The sequence below is a fragment of the Helianthus annuus genome, chromosome 7 (genome assembly GCF_002127325.2).
Source record: "Helianthus annuus cultivar XRQ/B chromosome 7, HanXRQr2.0-SUNRISE, whole genome shotgun sequence".
Lineage (NCBI taxonomy): Eukaryota > Viridiplantae > Streptophyta > Magnoliopsida > Asterales > Asteraceae > Helianthus > Helianthus annuus.
The window spans coordinates 22,619,735-22,641,835 of record NC_035439.2 but is presented as its reverse complement, the minus strand read 5'-3'; the positions used below and the strand labels follow the sequence as shown (position 1 = coordinate 22,641,835).

Below are 22,101 nucleotides of genomic sequence, written 5' to 3'. Positions count from 1 at the left end.
CCCTATTAGGTTTGACTAACCTCACACCGTGCCTGGAGAGGATCGGGCGTGAACTAATAGGCCTTGGCACTGGTCAATGATGGTAGACATTGACAAACGGGACAAAAACAACAACTACGTCACAAGTTTCAGTACCACACAGTTTAGTAGCTCAACGATGGGGTAGCTCCCCATGACATGTTTTATAACCTGGTTAACTTAACAATTTATGTTTTTGGGATAAAACGAGAAAACCTTTTTGAAAACCGTGAACTCGCCAACTTTATGTTGACACCCTACTGCATGCTTGTAGGTTGTTAGGTACAGCTACGGACGGACGTTGCAAACAGATGGAGTGTGTGTGGCTTGGAATGTCTTACATTTTGTACATTAACTTAAATTGTGGTTTCAAATTGTGATGAGTTTATTTTATATTTCCGTTGCTAACTTAAACTATATTTTTGAACTTTTAAACAAAATCACTAATCGTATTATTTATAATAATTTACAACTTACGTAAAAGGTTCAATATGATTAGTGGTTGGATCTTGATCAGTCGCACGCCTCGCGGTAATATTCCGCAAGTGGAATTTGAGGGTGTAACATTTGTCATAAATTTTGTTTGAAAACGAGTCATGTCAAATATAATACGTTTTCACTAGGCAGTATAAATTTGAATTTGAATTACTTTACATTTCAACAGCGTCACAACGCGCAATACCATTCTTTAACATAAGCAACACTATTTTCTTACGTGATTTTTATTGAGTACTTTTAAGTATAAACCCAAGTTGGTTTACGTTTTGATGTAAATGGTTTACATTTTGTCAAAAATTTTGTTTAAAAATGAGTCAGGTCAAATGTAATACGTTTTCACTAGGCGATAAAAGTTCGAGTTACTTTATGCTTCAACGCTGTCGCAATGCATGGTACCATTTTTTAACTTTAAAACATACTATTTTCTTACGTGCTTTTTAAGTACGTTTCAGTATAAATCAAAGTTGGTTATGTTTTGGCATAACTTTTCTCGGGCTAATGAGTTAGGTCAAATATAATATGTTTTTAGGGTGAGAGTTGGCTACAAAGTCCATTTTTCCTACAAAGTGTACAAAATCATAAAACACCACAATTTCAGCCATAAAACACACTCAAAACCCACAAATAATAAAGTGAAGATTACTAAAATGCCATATTTGTGGGTTTTGTGTTGTATTTTGGATGATAAGGCTTTGATTTTCGAATAACTAACATTAGTGTGTTTTATGTTGATTATCATGTTGTGTTTTATATTCATAGCTCTATGATGGCGTGTTTGAAGTTTTTATGGATTGTTAGGGTTTGGATATTGTGTTTTAGTGATCTTCACTCTGTTATTTATGGGTTTTAAGTGTGCTTTATGGCTGAAAGTGTGATGTTTTATGACTTTGTACACTTTGTAGGAAAAATAGACTTTGTAGCCGAACCCCACCCTATGTTTTTATACTTATATTTATGTCCGTTTTCAGTTCGTCTATACTTTATTGTAAGTTTCATTCGAAAACAAACCTGATCAAATATTTGACGGTACAAATTCGATTTATTTTTATTTTTGACGCCGCGGTAAAAATTATAGTTAAGGGGCCGTTTAGCAATATCTGAATGGTTAAATGCTGAACCAGTAAGAGGTTTGAACCAGTAAGAGTAAGAGGTCTGAACCAATAAAAACCTGTATAATGCTTAACCATTCAGAGGTAAATGTCTGACCAATTCAGGTTAAAGATCTTAACCATTCAGACTTTGTATAATGCTTAACCATTCAAAAGTAAATGTCTGAACTATTAAAACATCACTAAAAACCGAGACTTAAAAAAGGTAAACAAAGAGCCCGAGACTAAAGAAAAAAGGTTCGGCCCAATAAAAAACACCCAAACAACAACCTATACCTGAATTCCTTTACATCCTCCCCCCGTTCACGTCTTCTTCTCCAATTTCAGTTTTTGCCCTAATTTCATCTTCTCATACGCTGCTTGCTAATTTGGTTGGTTCGTGTCGTGATCGCTACAGCCGCTACCGGCTACACTGCTACGGTCGTTCGTCCGCTCATCTTCCGGTATGTAAAAGCTTGTCTTACTGTGTTTTCTTCTCCTTACAGACCGATTGAAATCGATTAACATGACATACATCACATACTTGCATTTCAGATTTTCATATTACATCCATATATAATAGAATGCCGGTAAATTTTGTTCAATAAATCCAACGCACATAACAAAAATTAGTGTTAGAAAGCGAGAAAAGATGATCCATAAACAGATGTGGTTTCATGTACATATGATTTTACTTTGAATGCATCTATGGGGGGGGGGGGGATATAGTGGAAGTATCTAATTAGGTCTTTCTGTTCAAAAGAAGTTAGTTAGGGTTTGTACTTGGTGTAGTTGATTCTCTTATGCAATTAGTAGGGGGAGAAGTTTAGAGGAACGGTTCTTTTAGGGTTCTTTACCTCAACCACGGATTCACTGAGCGACACCCCAATCTCCAGTTCTCCACCCTCTCCGGCCTCCGCCATCTCCTCCGCCACAAACCCCCCACCCTCCGCCGGCATCTCCGCTTTATCACACTCTGCCGATCAAGACGACGCCATTTGCCATCTCAAAAATTCAATTGTTTCCAGATTACAAGGCCTAAAGCGGAAGGTAATCTCTTTTTTTTTAAACCTAATTTGCAATTAGTTTGCTAGGGTTTCGATTATGTTAATGCAGCACTTGATTATTGTTGTATTCATTGATTGGGTGGGGGTTGAACAGGCGAATTTGATGAAAAAAAAATTAAAGCAAGAAGTTGTGGTAATTTGAAAACAGGGTGGGAGTAGTTGGAAATAATAACACTTTGACTGCGTTTTAGTTCAGCGACCCCATTTGATAATTGACAATTATCATTGTTTGTTTTACTCAATATTGGTGCAAATTCTGTATGTTTAGTTTGTGTTTTTCATATTTTTTTGGATTATTTAAATGATTAACGTGGAAATGTGGATTAGGTTTGTTTTGTATTGACACCAGAGAGTCAGAGACTTGGTTTGATATGGTTCTGTACTTCTGTTTGAACTTTGAAGTCTAGTTAGTTTGTGTGGTTCAATTAGGTTTAATATATGCGTGCATAGGTTGGCTTTATGTGCAAACCGAAGGTTCGGTTTTCGCTTTTTTCGTATGGGTTGGATGGGTCGGTTTTCGGTTTTAAATTTAGCTTTAGAATTGATAGGACCCAAAAAAAATTTAGCCGAAAGTAGTGAACCTGTTATTGAATTTGGGCCATAATAACATATGTGATTGAAGTTTTTTTAGGTTTATCAAGAATGTTGATTTGTACATCAATTGTTCTGTTTGTTAATCTTTTACTTGTTTTGTTGTATTTGAGTTTGATTAATATTTGCTTACATGGGTGTGATTAGATTTAATTTAATTTAATTTATTTAATTCAGTTTTGGATCTGTTTGTTAATCTTTTACTAGTTTTGTTGTATTTGAGTTTGATTAATATTTATATGTGAATCACCTTAATTTTGGGGAATTTTTTTTGGTCTGATCTCATATGGTTTCTGCTCTTTAGTACTATGATAGCAAGTTTTGATTTTTAATTAAGTTGTATATTTAAAAAAAGATAATCTTGATTTTAGAATATGAAGGTACATACCCTGGATGATTATTATCTTTAGTTTTATGGTTCTGTTTTCGATCGAACTCAAAAACGGCACTGTTGTTCATGGAACAATCACAGGCACTTACTGTTTCATTGTTATCAACCACCCCACCCCGCCCCACCCCAAACACTATTGATAGGAGCAGTACACATGTATATGTAATTACTTGAAGCAGCAAAAAACAAAAGTAGAAGAAAAAAGATGAGAGGTAAAAGAACTCCAATTATAAGTCATTAAGTCATGAAACTAACTTTTGTATTTGAATTTTGTTTACTGAGTTACTAGAAGATCTAAAAGAAATCATTTAAGAATAAAAACTAGTTGTTAAACATATCAAATTTCCTCAACTAAAAGTCTAAAACTATCTACAAATTTAAAAACTCATAAAAATTACTTCAAATCCAATTCCTTGGCATTCAATGATCGTAGAAGTAGATAAATCTGGAACATCTTGAGAGTTGACTACTGGTGGCAGTCTTTGTTGACCTTCTTCAACAACAGCAGCAGTATTACCTGAAGAAGCCCACTTTTTTGACCCGAACCCATTCTCAACCCGAACCAATCCGGACCCGTTTTAACCCGACAAAATTGCCCCTTGATGTACAATCTCTTAAAAAAAACATTTTTTTAACTAACCCGACCCGAAACTCGTTCCGACCCGAACCCGTTTCGACACAAACCCGTTTTGACCCGAACCAAAGCAACCTTTTTTTTAATTGACCCATTTTGACCCGTACCCATTTTGACCCGAACCCGTTTTGACCCATGACCCGACGCGACCCAACCCGACCCGTTTGCCAGGTCTAGTAATTAGCATAAATTGATTACCCCACTGCGGTTAGCGATCTCGCTTCTGGTAGTCTTTGATTCTGTTACACTCTGCTTCATGTATTTCAAAGGGTGCTTTATGCAACAACGGTTGAAAAAGTTGCTAGGTTTTTCTTTTTTTCGTCTTCCCGTTGTTGGTATTAATGCTTTATTAAGGTATCAGATCTATATCCAAAATGATACTGAGATAATGATGTGCCGATCCCGATTATGTCGGGTGGAAGGACATAGTTTGGAGTTGGCTATTAAACTGCATCAAGATAATATGTTATCAAAACTTTTTATTTGTTTGTATAATTCGAAATAGATACATAAATGAATTGTTTGTGCTTTAGCTTAATCCCCACCAAGGGAATTAAGAGCTAGAAGGAATTATTGTACTAACATCATGAATTCCTTACAAGATTTTGAATTGTGAAGCCTACTTTGCTCCGTGTTTTTTACGTTTAAAGACTATATATTCGTAAAAATGTATGTATACAACATTATGATACCTTTTTATTTGACTCTATCTTTTTTGTTTAATTTATCTATTCATTATCAATTTATCATCTAGATTACATATATCTTTCTATAATATATAATTATTTATTATAATAAAGTAAATTAGTAAAAGTTTAGAATTATTTAAAGATAATTAGTTGGGCTACCAATGGATTATCTCTACACAATTTATTAAAAGTGAAGAATCATTTCAAGGTAATTCATTGGGCTACCCATCCTTTATGTTTAGATTTTTTTTTGTTTTTTGATAAAGAAGTTTTCATACTGTTTAGGAGTTTATTTAGTGTGGTGAGTTATTAGAAAGCTTAAATTCCAACTTACTACTAGCTCAATCCACAACTGAAAAAGCAAATATGGGATTTTAAATTGTTTATGTTTTTGAAAGAAATTCTAAAATTGCTAAAGCGCCTAAGTGCGTGCTTCTTGCGTCTTTCACTACATGTTTGTGCAACATTGTAAGAAGTATAAGATAGCTCTGTATAGTTTTATGTAAAAGGTTGTTTAGTTTTGGCTTGTATGCATAATTAACCCTATGTATGTGTTAGCGTTATGTAGTCAATCAAGGTAGCCGTGCCTAGGCACTTGAGTGAGTAGAGGCGAGGTCCAAGTGCCTCATAGACACAAAACATTGATTTTACAAAGTGTGGTAGTCTTTTATCTAGGAGTTATAACCGTTTGGCCACCAAAACACAAACAAAGGTAGAAACAAAGTTGGAGACATATGTAACCTGAACTGCTGAGACAAGAGAAGCAAGATTTGCTGATGTGGGAAACGATTACCGACATAAGTGAGGCAAAGACTAATTTAAAAACCATAATTCAATTGTGGATTTGAGACTCATTATTTTTCTTTGTATGTTAAACAAAACTGTCTTAAAGAAGATAGATGGTAGCGTGATTATTTTTTGAAATTATTATCATTTTTTTAACTTTAGTTATGAATAATTGTATATTTTTAAGAAAGATAAGAATTATTGTTTTTCTACATTATTAGAAAAAGATATTTAAGTTTTTTTATTCTTTAGAATTATATATATATATATATATATATATATATATATTCTAAGTTTTCATACCTATTTATACACATAAAAATGTGAAGTGTGGTTCCATTTTTATATTCATTTGATGACGACAATTATTATCACGAGGACTAATTTAGTCACTTAATGAAGATGGAACTGAGTTTAAATCCAAAATCTATGGTTATTTAATTTCAAAGGCCAAGTCTCTACAAGCTTGCATTTATATTGCCACATTTTGATTAGAGATTGTTATGCTAAATTATTGACTAAATGTTGATTGTTCTCTTTGCTAAATGTTAGCTTTCCAATTGAATAATAAATTTGGAAAGTAATGAAGTTATTGCTCATGTTTGGCTTGCTTTTTTCAACAATATGGTTCTAGGTTTCAGTTAAGTTTTGTTCATCAAAATATTCTCTTTGTATAGAGCTGTTCATGATGTAGTTTCGGGGCTAAAATGAACTGGTAAGGACATGGTAACATGCGGCCATGTTGGACGAAGGATACATTACTAACCCTACACACAAACATGATTGGGTTGTGAAGTCAAAAACAACAACATGCATGATCCTCGGTCAGGTGTTGGGGCCATGAATGAAGGGCAACTCAGTGGATCGGATCATCCATCACCCCGCAATCCGCCTAGACCCATATTTGCCTGTTATCACCCCTCCATGTTTTAATTATGTTTTATAATTATCAGTTAGTTATTCTTAGTTATTCTGTGGGGTTTCTCAGTCCATGTTTCCACATTAGTCGATTGTAAGTCCATGTTTCCACGTTAGTCGATTGTTAGGTTAGTGGGTCGACTAACCTCCAATATTTCTGCATTTGTTATTCAAGTGTGTTTCGAATGAAACAGTGGTGGTGAATTTGTTTATGAATTTTCTTGGTTATTCTTTGTTTGAGTCAACCAATTGTCTTTGCTAACTAGAATCTGGTAGTTTGAGTAGGTAATCTTAGGCACCGAGTTTTAGTGTTGATGGTGATATCCAACAACTAATGTCGTAGCCTTGTTATCGTAGAAAACTATCTATTAAAGAGAACATTTTATTTGAATTCTGAAGTTGAAGGTGAGGTTTACATATGATATTAGAGTCGAAGCACGTTTGAAATCAATTGTAGTTTTCCTTCATCATTACCAGAAACAAGCCCAGTGATGGCATATGCTCTGATTTAGAGCGGAAGCACCGAAGCACGTTCTGAATTGATTTTAGTTTTCCTTCTGGTGATGGTGTACGAGCAGCGAACGATGGAACAACAAATCAGAGTCTTGCAAATAGGAAGAAAGTGTAGAGCTTAGACAAGATGAGGGTGAATGCTTGGTTATATGAAGGGCTCTTAATAGCACCACTAACATGAATCCGATATGTAACTTGTTCATTGATGGGGGAGTTGCACCAATGCTGCATCTCAAAACATGAATCCGACAATTCGAGCAGGTGATCTTAGCCCCGAGTTTTGGTGTTGGTGATGAGTCTGTATCTGACAACTAATATTGTAGCCCTGTTGTTCGTTGGGTGATGAATCTTGTAACTTGACGAATCTTAGAAAACTATCGATGATAGTTTTATTTTTGTTCTGAAGTTGAAGGCCATATTTACAACAATTCATCTTTTTCTTTCCCTATCTTCAACTCCCTAAGGGTTTGCACTAACCATCTTTTATTCGTCAATTGGTGATTTTTTTTTACAAATGTTCAATTTATTTACTTGTTGATATTTAGCGCCTAATGATGATATGGTTGACAGGGAGTTGTTAATAGTTAAGGGGAATTGGCCTGTAATAATCCCAACTAGACGTCATTGGCCATTGCCAGTCCCACCTTTGAATATTCCCCATGCCAGTTCCACCTTTCACCTATTTTTTCTTCGCCGGTCCTTGGTTAAAAAAATTTAACGGAGTTAAGTTTTTTTTCTAAATTACAAACTGACGTATTAGGGCTTTGGATCAGAATGAGGATACGAGTCTATTGATGTAAAACTTACCTCGAAACGGTGTTCCAAACGACTTGATTTTTGTTAATTGGAAGTTTAAACACCGGAATTGAAGCACCGTTTTCATTGTTTGGAGCACAATTTCAAGGTAAGTTTTACATCATACGACCCGTATCATTGTACTGATCAAAAGTCCTAAAACGTCAGCTTGTAATTATTCAGAAAAAAACTAAACTCCGTTAAGTTTTTTAACTGAGGATCGGCAGAGGAAAAACAAGTGAAAGGTGAGACTAGCATGGGGAATATTCAAAGGTGGGACTGGCAATGGCCAATGACGTCTTGGGATTATTACAGGCCAATTCCCCCAATAGTTAATATAAGTTGGTATGTTGTTGAAATCTCTATTAAAGTGAAAGCAAACCTTGAATTGGCCTAAACCGAAATTGAGCGCAACTGCATAATGAGGAACATACCTGGTTTTAAAAAGCGAGAGGCTCACAAAAGCGACGAGGTCTAAAAATGAGGCGTGAAGTGCAAAGAGGTGGGCTTTTAGTACCCGAGGCGCAAGAAAATTATATAAATTTTTATATATATATATATATATATATATATAGTTATAACTAAGGTTTATTTATGATTTTACCTACATGTACAAGCCAAAAAACCTATTGTCCAACTCTATCATGCATAAAAACACCCAAAATACATAAGGCGCGCGCCTCACACCCCAAAAAATGCGCTTTTTTTACGCTTAGTGGAAAAGTCGCCAGTTTGCTCCCCGGCTCTAACTCCATCCATATTGTATGTTAACTAGAAGTGTATTTTGGTAATTTCAAGTTAACATAAAGCGCGCCTCAGGTACCCTGAGGCGCTGAGACCTGCGCATTAGTGCGACGCGCTTTTTAAAACCCAGGGAACATATTAGGTTGGGAAAATAGGCAATCCATCCGTATATTTGGGATCTATCTAGGTTTAGTACTTTAGAAAAGTTGTCAACCAATTTACTATATAAGAAATACTTTATGTTTAAAATACAAAGTTAGTTATTTAATATTCTTCTTGCCACAAAAATAGAAGTATGTGGATAAACTATAACAAATCTCAACTTTTCTATATGTTATTATTTAAAATGCTGAAATCTTGAAGCTTCTGCCACTTTGTTCTCTTTATAGTTAATTCAAACGCATGACTTCGTTTTAGAGTTGGACTATATCATTTTAATCTCTAACCAATTTGTGTGTATCGCTGAATGGGGTTAGGTTCATTCTAAAAGTTAAGGTTGATCAAATCGCGAATGGTTAAAGAGGGGCATCAAATTGGTCAAAATGATCCCAGTTGTAGATTTCTTATGTTTGCTGAATTATGCCATGTGTTTTACAGGTAGTGTTGCTTGCATTCACTATCAAATTTGTGGGGGTTTGCATATTCCATATGGAAAAAGTTAATGAAGATGTCAAACTCGATTTTAAGTGGCTTAAACAGAGAGGCGTTGGTGGCAAAAACAAAAAGACTCGGTTTTATGAATCTTTTGAGTATGATGGAGTGGAGTACATGCAATACGATTGTGTGTACATGTACAAGGATGATTCACATGAACCTAATATTGGCAAGTTGACAAAAATTTGGGAACATCCGGATAAGTCAAAAAAAGTTAAAATCCATTGGTTTTTTCGTCCGGAAGAGATTTCACACTGGCTTAGAGAGACCAAGACTCTCGAGAATGAAGTTTTTCTTGCATCTGGTGAAGGTCGTGGTCTAGCCAATATCAATCCATTGGTAATTAATTTTCTACCATATATCTTCTCCCAAGTTCTTTTTGTGGTGATATATGCAATGTTTAAGCTATTGAAGACAAATACAAGTGCTTGGACTTTAGCTATCCAATCTTCTCGTAAAGAGTCCTTGTCTATTTTTTGCAAGTTCTAAAGCATGCTACTTCCAAATGATACACGCATTAGTTGCCTATGATTATTTATGGAATGAATTTACTATGGAATTACAGTAGTTACTGAACGGCAATAACCGTACTCGTTCACGTAATTAAAGGCGCAAGGCACCCTCAAGACGTAGAAAGGGCTCTCGTGTCTAGGGATGAGCCGGTATCGATGACGAAAATACCAGTATTGGAAATAGCCAAATATGGGTATCGATACCGAAAATGCTCAGTACGGTACGAGACCAGTATTTGAAGGTAAAATTTGGTAAATACCGGTACCGAGTCAAAAGTACGAAAACGGTAAAAAGGGGTGCCGAATCGGTGGTACGGTACTCACTCATAGTTGTTAATAGCAACAAGGGACCTATATGCTACAAAGCGAATAGCGACAAATAGCGACCCCTATTTTATATATAGCGAACTAGAAAAAGAATTTTGAAAATTTTTATTTGTATATTATATCAAAATACCTTGGTATATATGCTATTTTACATGTATATTTAACAAAAACCTATAAATCCAGCTATTTTATAGCTATAACTTATTGCTATTTACATAACAAACGCTGTCGTTATTCACGCTATTGGTCGCTATGACCCAAATAGTGACACTTGGTTGCTTCGCTAGATAGCTCGCTATAGCCGCGATTGACAACCATGCCCGTACTAAATGCTCATCCCCACTCGTGTTTATTAGGGCTCCCCTTTTCCCTAGGCGCATGACAAATAATTTATACCATTCTACAAATATAATAATAAGACATAAAACACTTCCCTTTTACTACAAAGTCCAAAAGATACATAAAGTGCTTTTTTCAATGTAGAATTGATTCCACGTTGCTTCATGTAAAGTATTTTGAGAGGTGAGATTGCTATAAATGGGAACCAAGGCGAAAGAAGGAAGCATAAGTTGGTTCAAGGCTTCAAGCCTTTTGCGTGCAACACCTAATGCGTTTGCCTTGATTCTCGTCTCACTTGTGCTTTATTTTGCTACTCGGCACACGTGTTTTGAAGAGCCTAGGCCAGGCTAGTGCTATAGACTACATAGGTTCTTACTTGTGTTTACGTTTTATATTGAAAGCTACATACACCCAACAATTCTAGATATAAATGATAGTACACTTAAGTTATACATTGCTTTATTTACAAGCTTAGTAAGCCTAAGAACTTCTCTTTGTTATCATTATCAAATTAGTATTTACTACTTTTGAACCTATTTGGAAGAACTAAGGGTCTGTTTGGTATGGGATAATGGAATGTTAGGGGGAATGGAATGGACGAGGTAATGGAATGAATGGGGTCATGGAATTGATTATTACCATTCCATGTCTTGTTTGGTTACCATGTGAGAATGGAATGAACCATTACTTTTTGTTGTTTGGTATGCGAGAAAAGACGAAGGAATAAAATCGGATGGCGGTGGTCAATGATGGGCGGCGATTGTGGGTGGTGATAGGTGGCAGTTGTAGCGGCAGCGGTGGTGGTGGGTGGAGACGGCGGCGAGTGGAGACGGTGACGGGTGGTGACAACGGTGGTGGTAGTGGGTGACGGTGAAGGTGGGTGGCAGCGATGGCCAAAGGTGGTAGCGGTGGCGACGGTGGTAGCGGTGGTGGCGGTGCGTGGTGGTGGCTGATAGGGATGACGGAGGTGGGTGGCGATGGTGGCGGTGATCAGAGATGGCAGCGGCGATGTGGCGGCGATGATGGAAGGTTGGTGGTGGCGGTGATCGGAGGGGGCAACGACGATGGTGGATGGTGGCGGTGGCGGGGATGGTGGTGGGTGGCAGCAACGACGGTGGCGGGTGACGGCGGTGGCGGGTGGCGGCGAAGGCGGCGGATGACAGTGGTGGTGGGTAGTGGCAACGGTAGTGAGTTGTGGTGGTGTTAATGAAGGGTGAAGAGGAAATGGAATGGAAAAAAACAGGGGGGAGGGATGGAATGATTTTGAGGGAATGGAAAGTATTTTGGAATGGGCGATTCCATTCCATCGACCAACCAAACACTCTTTTCTTCATTCCCTCTCAATGGTCCATTCCATTCCAACTCTCATTCCTGCATACCAAACGCTACCTAAAGGAATATTTAGAGATAGAGATTTAACATGCTAGATCAACTTTGGTGCGACAACACTCTATAACGGAATGGATTGAGGCATATGCAGGTAAGCAGGTTAAAGAGGTTGGATCATTACTACAATAACATAGTGGAGTAAGGAAAAATGTAGGAATTGATGATAAAGGTAATATGTTACATTAGTGTGGTGAGTTTAGTGGATTAGTGGATGGTATAGACTAGGATGCCTGATAGGTAATTTCATGTATGAGCAACGATAAAGCTAAAGGATGATGTCAATGCACACATGGTCCAAGAATACAAGGCAAGCAACAAAGATTAGTGAGAAGACTCATCAACGGCCGTGATGGAGGAGGAATGGTGGATTGTTATATTTGTAAAGTAAAAGTGACAATGGGGTTTGCAAGGGTGAAGAAACGGGTACGCTAAAAGTGATAGCTTTCATTTGGAGCTTTATAAAATGGCATGTCCTTTTAGGTTTACGAGATAATAGGTTGAATGGTTGATCTAGGGAATTGGTGCAAAGGGAAGTGGTTTGGCCGGCTCTAACTTAGATGGGCTTATTTGTTCTTTTCTTGTTTAGCAAGGGATTAACCCTAATTGTCTAATCTATATATAGAGCCTATGTACTTGTAAATCATTATCACTCAATAATAAGAACCCCTAGTTGCCCCCGTGGACATAGGTTGCACACCGCGGCCAAATCACGTAAAATCTCTCGTGTTCTTTTTATTATTTTTTGTTTATTTCGTGTGTGCCTGTTTGATCCCAACAATATGGATATAACATTGCGCTTATCTAAAGGCTTAATGCTTTGGTCATATGAGCTTCTTTGGAAATTGGGATTAGATGCTTAAGATAACGAGAGGAAGGGGATGTGTACAAAAGGAGATCAAGGTGAGTGCGAGATATAATAGTAGATGCAAGTCGGAAGAAAGTTGGTGAGAGGCAGGCTTAGTGTCCAAAACTTTGGCTTGTAGGTTTGGTTCTCTAAAGTGAGATTACACATTAGTAGCCAAGGAAAAGATTACATAAATAATGAGGCATTCATAAAAAAGAGCTGTAAGATTTATATGTTAGAAGGGAGTGGGCATAGTTTAGATAGTGTAACTCACAACATCCTTTTGTGTTATTATAGAACTAGTTGAAATCATAGTTATTATTAGCATCCATAGCGAATGCTATAGCGAATAGCGTGGCGTGGCGCCCATATTCCGCTCTATGTTGTCAAAAGCGCATGAGGCGGTCGCCTAGGTGACCGGGCGCAACGAGGCGCTACTATAGCGCCTGGTGGTGGCTCAGGCGAGAATATGGGTGTTTCATTTGTAAAAACGCTACTCAGGCGAGCGCCCAGAGCTAGGCGCAGGTGAGAAAAGGTGCGGGCTTTAAACATGTGAGGCGCAATGAAGAAGATAAAGGAGTGAAACCGATTTAAGTGCAGCAATCACCTTCTGTGTCTTCGTTTTTCTCACGTTCCTTCTTTTTTTCTATTTTGCAAGAGCGGTAGTCTTTTTCTTTGACATATACTCCTAGGGTTTTATTGTTTGCATATTTTAAAAAATATTGGGCTTTCCTTTTCTATTTTTGTTATATTTGAGCTTTCCTTTTTATTAGCTACTGAGATTTCTTTATCCACGATTTGTGTGATAAATCTTTCAAATAACCTTTCAATATTTGTTTTGATATAGTTTACTACTATTAACTTTTTTTATTTTTTTTTATTTTGACTTGTTTATATCTTATGACAACTTTTATCTTTCTTAAATGAATTATATAAGAAAAAAAGTATTTGTAAAATAGTCTTAATGTAATAAGTGTTAATGCCTATTATTAAACTAGCCCTTGACAAGTCTAAAACCCCTAAAACTTGTATTTTTATACTCTGCGCCTCACTTAAAAAAGCCCTCGTTTTTTTAGCGCCTTGCGCCTAGGCTCCGTGCGAGGCATATGCGCCTTTGACAACATAGATTCCGCTACAAGGTTTACATCGATCACATAGCGACCTCAGGCGGTGAATTCCGGCATCGGTGCTGCTTTTTGGCTGGAAACCAGTGAGAGGAAGAAGATTCTATCATTCACTAGTTTATATTTAGTTTTTAAAATTAGTTTGTGTTTTTTTACATTTGGTCCTTAAATATTTAAATTTACATATATAAATTATAAATATACAATTTTTTATTTTTTAAACTTTTCTACTACCTTATTGCTATAACACGAAATAGTGAGCGCTATTTCATCGCTATCGATAACTATGGTTGGAATATATCTTTATCAACATGAGGGCGGGTTATTTAATTAGTTCGTCAACTCGGTGAACGAGCATTGAAGAGCTTATACATACAATGATAGATTTTTAGGGCTATTAATTATTGGTGTACAAGTTAAAGTCAAAACAAAGGATTTTAGTTCATGTTTAAACAAAAGACAATGGAAAGCCTAGTTTCATTTTTTAGATGTGATGCCACATATTTACATGTGCATTGTTCTACTCATAGTTGTTAAAAGCCATCGCCTCTTGCGCCTAGGCCCAATTTCCTAGCAAGGCGAGGCAATTGCGCCTTAAGTCAAGGCAATTGCGCTTTAATTCTCCAGGTGATGGTTCTTGCGCATATTCCAGCGAGATTCCTAGATTCTGGACGGTTTCCGGCCAAATTCTCTAAATTCTGGCAAGATTCCAGCTAGATTTCCATTTTATCTAACGAAAACTATTTTTCTACACTAATAAACTAGCATTTATAACTTTTGGTACTAAATAGACGATATAAAATGTTATATGATAGCTTTAGTTTTATTTTATTTGAAGAATCGTATTAATTTTCTATTATATAAAAATGTTTCAAGTTTTTTTGCTGTGCGCTTTTTTTTTTCTCAGGCCCACGCTTTTTTTGCTCCTTGCGGCCTATGCAGTCAATCTCGGCGATATATCGGTGATATCTCACTGATACATCGGTTATCGGACCTTGGCTGGCATATCGGTTTGAAAAATCGGTAATAATATCGGTGGCGATAATATCGGTGATATTTACCGATATGTCGCCGATATTTTGTATTTCTGATATCGGTCATCTCACCGATAATATCGACAGGCCCAACTATAGTCACATAATTCGCTGGTGATAGAGAATTCAATCGTGATAGAGAAGAAATGGTGGCTAATCGAAGTTGTTGAATCGAAGCTTACCTGCTGATTGAACCTTACCTTCCCTGCTGAATCGTAGAATGAAAGAAGATATGTCTGTCGGCTGTTTGTTTTTAGGTTTAGAAGATGGAGGAGCGAACAGAGGAGGAGATAGACAAGAGGACGGCGGCTGCTTTAGTTTAGGGTTTTTGGAGTGATGGGTAATGGTTGAATGTGAGATTTTTAGATTTAGTAACCATACAGTTGGAAAGGGTTTACTGTCATTTCGTTATTATGAGCTATTCACATTCCATGAAGCTTTGCATAAATCGCAGTGATAAAATCGCATCGCTTGATGCGATTTCATGATGCGCACATCACATGATCTTGTCTGATGCGGCCCTTATGCAGTTGACCAATATTTGAATCAATTGGAGCTTGATTGCAATGGGTTCGAGTTTTCAAATCCTACCATTGATTAAGCAATGGTTTTTGGATATTTGAGCAAATTAGACCATCGCATGAACACAAATCTGATTAGAGATGATGAGAATATCGTATATTTTAGTGTTTCAAAGTTAACAAGTTAAAATACTATCTATAAATGTATTAGTAACGCAACGAGTTGGATCGTTATACGCTTTTTAAAACCAAGGTTGAAATTACCGCTCTTATTCAACTATTCACTTGATGTTTTCTGTCTAATGAAAAGCTATGCTACATCTTGAAAATAGGTCTATTACTAGTTCATCTACAATATTATCTACAACTCTTAGCGGTCTGTTTTCTTTTAATCATCAAAAGTATGTACTTTAACTTGACTCGGTGAGAAAAAGAACACTTAAGAATTTAATAAAGAAATATAGTCTAATGTGACTTTGTGCGTACACACGTCTTTTCCTGATATTTTAGATCACAATGTGCATTTGATTGTCTTATAAAATACTCCAATTATCAAGTTAATAATGCCATTTATTTAATACTGGTAAATTCTTGTGATTACTTTATCAGGAAGCAATCGCGGGTCGTTGCAATGTTGTGTGTATATCAAAAGACGTCAGAAATCCTCAACCGTCAGATGAGGAACTTAAAGCAGCTGACTTCGTATTCAACCGTACTTTCGATGTTCAAAGCTGTACTGTATTGGATAAGATGGATGATAAAGTCGGTGGGCTTGAAAGTATATTTTTCCTCAAAACTCTTACTTTCCAAACTAGGTCTAGATCTCTTTATGTTTTAACTCTTTATCTTTATTATCTTTATTCATTATTATTTTTTTTTTGAATTTTTCTACAGTTGAATACATATTCAACAGAAAAAAGGGTGACACAAAGGAAGAAATTCCAAACACCATCATTTCTACTGAAGCACAGATAACAAAAACCGTAGACCCTCAAGACAATGATGTTTCCAGTTCATTAAAGAGAAACGCGGAATCTGATGAATCACATGATCGACCCTTGAAGAGAATCAAGTCCAATGATAAATGTGTTGAATCTGCAGTTGCTTCGGGTCCTGAGAAAATGACGGAACTGCCCTCCTTTAAATCCAAGGTGGATAAGGATCAGATGCAAGTGAATATAGTACCTGTCGAAAAGATCGAAAATAAGGAGAGAATCAAGACTCCTACGGGTTCTGATAAATTACACGACCAACCCTCAAAGAAAGTGAAATCTGTCAGTAAAAAACCACTCGAGGAAAAATCCGTTCAACTTAAAGTCATTCAACCAGCGGCTGACAGTAAATCAAAACAAGAAGACAAGGTACCCGCTGATGTTAATAATCTGAAAACGACAGCCGAAAATCAAAAAAATGGTTCTTTTAAGGTACCAGATAACAAGAAGCCATGGACTTATATGAACGAGAAAGACTCGGTAGCAAATTCTGCGTCACCGAAAGGAAAGTCGAAATCTGGATCCTTGGATTCGCCTGGGGATAATAATAATAATATTATGGCGGTTAAAGAGGAGCAATCTGGTGAGCTGAAAAGAAAGCTTTCTATGAACAAGCCATTGAAGGCGTCTGCTTTGTCAACTGATAGAGACAAGTACAAGCCATTTGTTGTCACTCCAAGACCAAATTTTGTAAGTTGGTTTAAGGAACAAATCGTATAATCCTTTCTTTTATTATAGTTTAAACGAGTAAAATTACCCACGTGGGTACATCTCATATGTCGGGACCATTTTGGTGCAATTTTAAAAAAATTGAGGGGGTTGTAAAATGGAGTAATAGTGTAGGGGACCAACGCAAAACGTACATGAAATAAGCATGGGACCGTATTATAATTGAGCTGACTCGTTTCGGAAAAAAAAAGAGTTTACGATGAAACGTAAACCAACTCGAATATATACCAGAATATATACCTAGACATACATAAAAATACGCACATTAAAAAATAGTTTTCTAAAGTTAAGGAACAAAAGAGGTAAACTCAAAACTTTAGAAACTCGAGGGGATCAAAATGATATGTTATATAGCATTATAAAAAAAGACAACAGCGAGGGGTAAAGTTGGAGCATTAGAAACTGGAAGGGTTAGCTTGTAAAATAGAGTAGTAGTCTAGGGGTTAAAATTGCCATTTGCAAAAGTCTAGGGTGGTATAATGGAGTAGTGGTCTAGGGGCTAAAGTTGCCATTTGCAAAGTTGGGAAAAACTACTGACATTTCTAAATAAGAGTATATAAATAACTTTTTATTTAAAGTCTTATGGTTGCTACTAACATATAAGTTTTCTGTAATACTTTCAGGAAAAAAGCACTTGGTTTAGGCAAGCTGTAAGTCTTCTTCTTCTTCTCCTTCTCCTCCTCCTCCTCCTCATTAGTGTGTTTTTCCATTCAGTTTTCGTCATCTGTTTTAACACTCTTTAATATATAATTTGATCCCGAAAGTCAGATTTGTTAGTCACCTATGTAGCACGGGGACTCCATTTATGTGGCCGTACCCGTCTCGGGTACTTGTCGGGGACGGAAACACCATGGGTACTCGTCGGGGACGTTTCCAATGTCAGGGACGTATCTGGTAGAAGTATCCAGCCAGTTTCCATTTATTTTTAGGGTTTTTACCCTTTCAAATTCCACAACCGGCCATTAAATAAATAGACCTATCATATTCGGCTTCTCTAATCTCTAAACTCTCAAGTCTCATCATCTCTAATTCTCTATTGATTGCCAATCTCTCACTAGATGAACCGGAATTTGAAAATGATTTGATTATTGATAATTAATTACCTTTGGAAGATGTAGTATCTTTGGAATTTGTTTAATGTATTTTTATTTATTTATATTTTTTATTGCCGTACCCGTATCTTGGAATTTTGAGTTTTGCCGTTCCTCGTTCCCGTATCGTCCCCATACCCCGATCCCGTACCCGTTCCAGTGCTACTTAGTTAGTCACTTAGTCTGCCTTTTGATCTTCTTCCTTTTTTTACATTTAGCCTTGGGAGGAACGGCTGAAGGAGGCATATGATAAAGGAACCGCCATCTTGCTCCATAATTTGAAGCCCGATTATACTTCAGAAGACGTCAAGGTAAATAAAATATTCATTTTGTACAATATTTCCAAATCATTTTGTATTTAGTAAACCAATCTATTATCTATGTCATATTGTAACATAAAAATAACTAGTGGGTTACCGCCCGTGCTACGTAGCGGGTTCGAAATGTAGATAAAAATAAGCAAATCGCGGGAGTTAAAGTGGTTTGATGTTTTAGTTAAGGGGCTAAACATGTCATAGAAGTTGAGGGGCTGAAGTTATTTATTATGAAAGTTGAGGGGTTAAAGTTGTCTGATCTGATGTAATTAAGGGGCTAAACATGTCATTATCATAGTTGAGCGGCTAAAGCTATTTTAGTTAAGGGTCCAAACATGTCATTATTAAAGTTGAGGGGTTAAACATGTCATTATTAAAGTTGAGGGGCTAGAGTTGTTTATAATTAAAGTTGAGGTGCTAAAGGTATTTGATGATGACTAAATAGCATATTTATAATTTTGTAAGATATTTCCAAATCACGTGTCTGTAGTAGTCTAATTAATGGCATTTTTAATTTTACTCTTATGACTTTTATTTCAGAATATAATTTGGCATGCTTTTAAAGAGATAGATTGTAGTGTAAAGATTCTACCGCGCACTGCAATATCTAGCCCACATTATGGTATGTTTAAATGAATAAATAGTGAAGTGTTTTATTTATTTATTATGTCTAGTTTTTTATAAACTCAAAAGTTTTACTATTAAATTTTTAGATCAAGCTCTTGTTTTACTTAAAACAAAGGAAGCAGCACAGAGGATCCTTACAGAATTGGATGAAGGATGCTTGATGTTATCCGATGAAAGGTAAATATATTATAGTCTGCAATCTAATTACATTATCTAAAACCGTTGTTTTTTTCCGATATTATTTAGCTTTATTTTGTATCACACCTCGTTATTTTATTTCAACAGGCCTCTTGTTGGTACCCCTTGTCCTCCAATATCAACCAAAAAGTATCTCACCTTTTTTGGCCACCTTGCTGTTGATAAGGCTAGATTTCAAAATCAACGTGAGGTATGTATATATATATTATATTATATTATATAGCTTTGCTGTTGATAGTGGGATTCTACTGGGTACGTTTGTTTGTTTGTTATTATATAGATTTAATTACATAAGTAGTCCATGTGGTTGCATTTTAATAGATTCACCGGGGTAACCCTTTACCCAAAAAAAAAAAAAAAAGTAGTCCATGTGGTTTGTCAAAAGCAACACCTTTGGGATCTAACTTTAAAAGTTTCATGTTTGAGATCTATAGTCGTCATTTTATAACTTTTTGAGTTAAAACAATAGGTGTTATGCAGATCGTTGTCACTTTTGACTCTATATCCAGATATATATATATATAGGATTAGGTTCAAGAGTGAACACTAGTGTAGCTTGCGAACTGAGTGAACTAATTCTGGCCATACACGTGTGTAGATCAATGGCCAGGATTTGATGTTGAAATACACTAGTGTATTTTACGATTTGATGATGAGATCCTGGCCATACACGTGTGTAGATCAATGGCCAGGATTTGTTCACTCAGTTCGCAAATACACTAGTGTTCACTCTAGAACCCCACCCTATATATATATATATATATATATATATATATTGCGACTCATGAATCATGATGTATCCGTTTTGCAGGATGAAGCTGTATCCACATCACATTTTTCACAGCCGAATACTATTGAATATGACATGGCAATGGAGTGGTGTTTACAACAATTAAAGTCGAAGAAATGGTGGGCAAAGTTTCATAAGGTAACAAGCTACAACATGACACACCAAATCTTTTCATTTATCTATTTATTAAATTGTTAAACTTTATTTTAGCAACAAGGACTTGAGTTGAAAAAACTCGAGAAGGACCTCAAACAAAAGCGCACATGAAGACTGGTGGAACTTTCTGCTATAGAAAACATGTTTTGTTGATAGATTTTTACCAATGTTGCAATCTAGGTATCCTCTCAGAACACAATTATCCTTAATTGCTTTCAGTTTAATTAGAACATTATTTGAATAATTTTAGTAATAAGCTAGATCTTGGTCTTCATTAGGGGTGTAAACGAGCCGAGCCGAACCCGAGCTCAACTGGACTCGAGCTCGGCTCGTCATGTTTTTATGAAGCCCGAGCTCGGTTCAGTTCGAGCATACTTATTTGAGCTCGAGCTCGGCTCGCAAGTAAAGCTCAAAGCTCGAGCTCGGCTCGGGCTATTTTGAGAACAACCTCAAACGAGCTAAAAGCTCGGCTCGAGCATGCTTCAATATCGCTTGAACGAGCCAAAGCTCAGCTCGAGCTCGACTCGCCAATGTATTATATTATATAAAAAAATAAATAAATTTTTGTTTGGGCTCGTTTAGGCTCGCGAGCCTAAACGAGATTTGTGTTCAAAGCTCGAGCTCGGCCTCGATAACTAAACGAGCTCTAATTCAGGCTCAAGCTCGGGTTCGGGCTCGTTAAAGCTCGGCTCGTTCGAGCTTTTAACCGAGCCGATAACAAGTAGCTCTCGAGCCTCTGGGCTTGTTTACACCCTTAGTCTTCATAGTTGTTTATACTGCCTTTTTTGTTTTTTTTTGTTTTTCTAAATATTTGTAGCAATTATGCATGAAACATCAGGCTTATGGCAATTGTTTGGTGTGCAGAAATGGTACAGCGCCACCTTGATGGAGCCCAGCGGTGATTGATGATTGATCAATGCCTGGTAATGATAGCTGGTGGTTTCGTGTCTTTTGTCGGATGTTTCTAGAATTCTTTTGGTGAACATATGTTTCTATAGCTCTTAAGTTTACCCACTTTAGATCTGTTAGGGCAACAATAGGACATGATCTTATATCTTAATGGGAAAAGAATCAGATTAAGGGTTTTTTTTTTTTTTTTTTTTTTTTTTTTTTTTTTTTTTAATTTATTTATAACTATCTAGGGGTTAAATCATTGGTTTTATATGTTTTTCCCACAATGATATGCATTTTTTAAAATAATACGGATTTTGTTCTTTCTACATTTGAAATCATATTTTTTCATGATATACATGGGACACATCCTTTTAATAACCAACGTCCGAACTGTATAATGTACTTGAATCGAATGCGTAGAAGATGATAAAAGTAGTGGGAGAGTGTGGTGGTTATGTACTCTTTTTCAAAGTAGCACGTACAAGTGTATTATACGATTCTCGTAGTTTTTAATATGTTTGGCTATTCAATGAGCGTGTACATAATGAATAAAAATCTAACGTACCCTGTTCTGTCGGCTATTACGAGTGTCTTCTTTGGTTGCACCCCTCATTAGTTCACATTACCATCTCTAAACCATAGTTGTAGCCTTTGAGCCGTTGTTGGTTCGATCTCATCCCACTTTTGGTTGACTTTCGCTTGTCGCCAAGATGTATCCTTTTTTGATAGAAATTGAAACCCGGAAACATGATTTTGTTGTTTATTGGACGGAGCCACTGCCATCGACGTTTCACTTCACATCCCACCCTCATATCTAAAGAAACGCAGCGGTTC

The 22,101-nt window shown here is 36.5% G+C and overlaps 1 protein-coding gene across 4 annotated transcripts; it reads left to right on the top strand.

The window, feature by feature from the left end:
* The first annotated feature begins 1,871 nt into the window (after window positions 1–1,871).
* LOC110941483 (protein ANTI-SILENCING 1) lies at window positions 1,872–21,459 on the top strand. 4 transcript variants are annotated; one of them, XM_022183119.2, is made up of 13 exons: window positions 1,872–2,068; window positions 2,421–2,654; window positions 9,330–9,725; window positions 16,086–16,254; window positions 16,371–17,158; window positions 17,821–17,847; window positions 18,507–18,599; window positions 19,143–19,224; window positions 19,316–19,406; window positions 19,515–19,617; window positions 20,239–20,355; window positions 20,428–20,553; window positions 21,238–21,459. In XM_022183119.2, the coding sequence occupies exons 3-12, from the start codon at window positions 9,381–9,383 to the stop codon at window positions 20,482–20,484; spliced, it is 1,872 nt and encodes a 623-aa protein (XP_022038811.1). In that variant the 5' UTR covers window positions 1,872–2,068; window positions 2,421–2,654; window positions 9,330–9,380; the 3' UTR covers window positions 20,485–20,553; window positions 21,238–21,459. The 4 variants fall into 4 exon arrangements, with proteins under 4 accessions (XP_022038811.1, XP_022038809.1, XP_035831038.1 ...); XM_022183117.2 differs by having other exon boundaries at window positions 2,418–2,654; XM_035975145.1 differs by having other exon boundaries at window positions 2,397–2,654.
* Window positions 21,460–22,101: the final 642 nt, after the last annotated feature.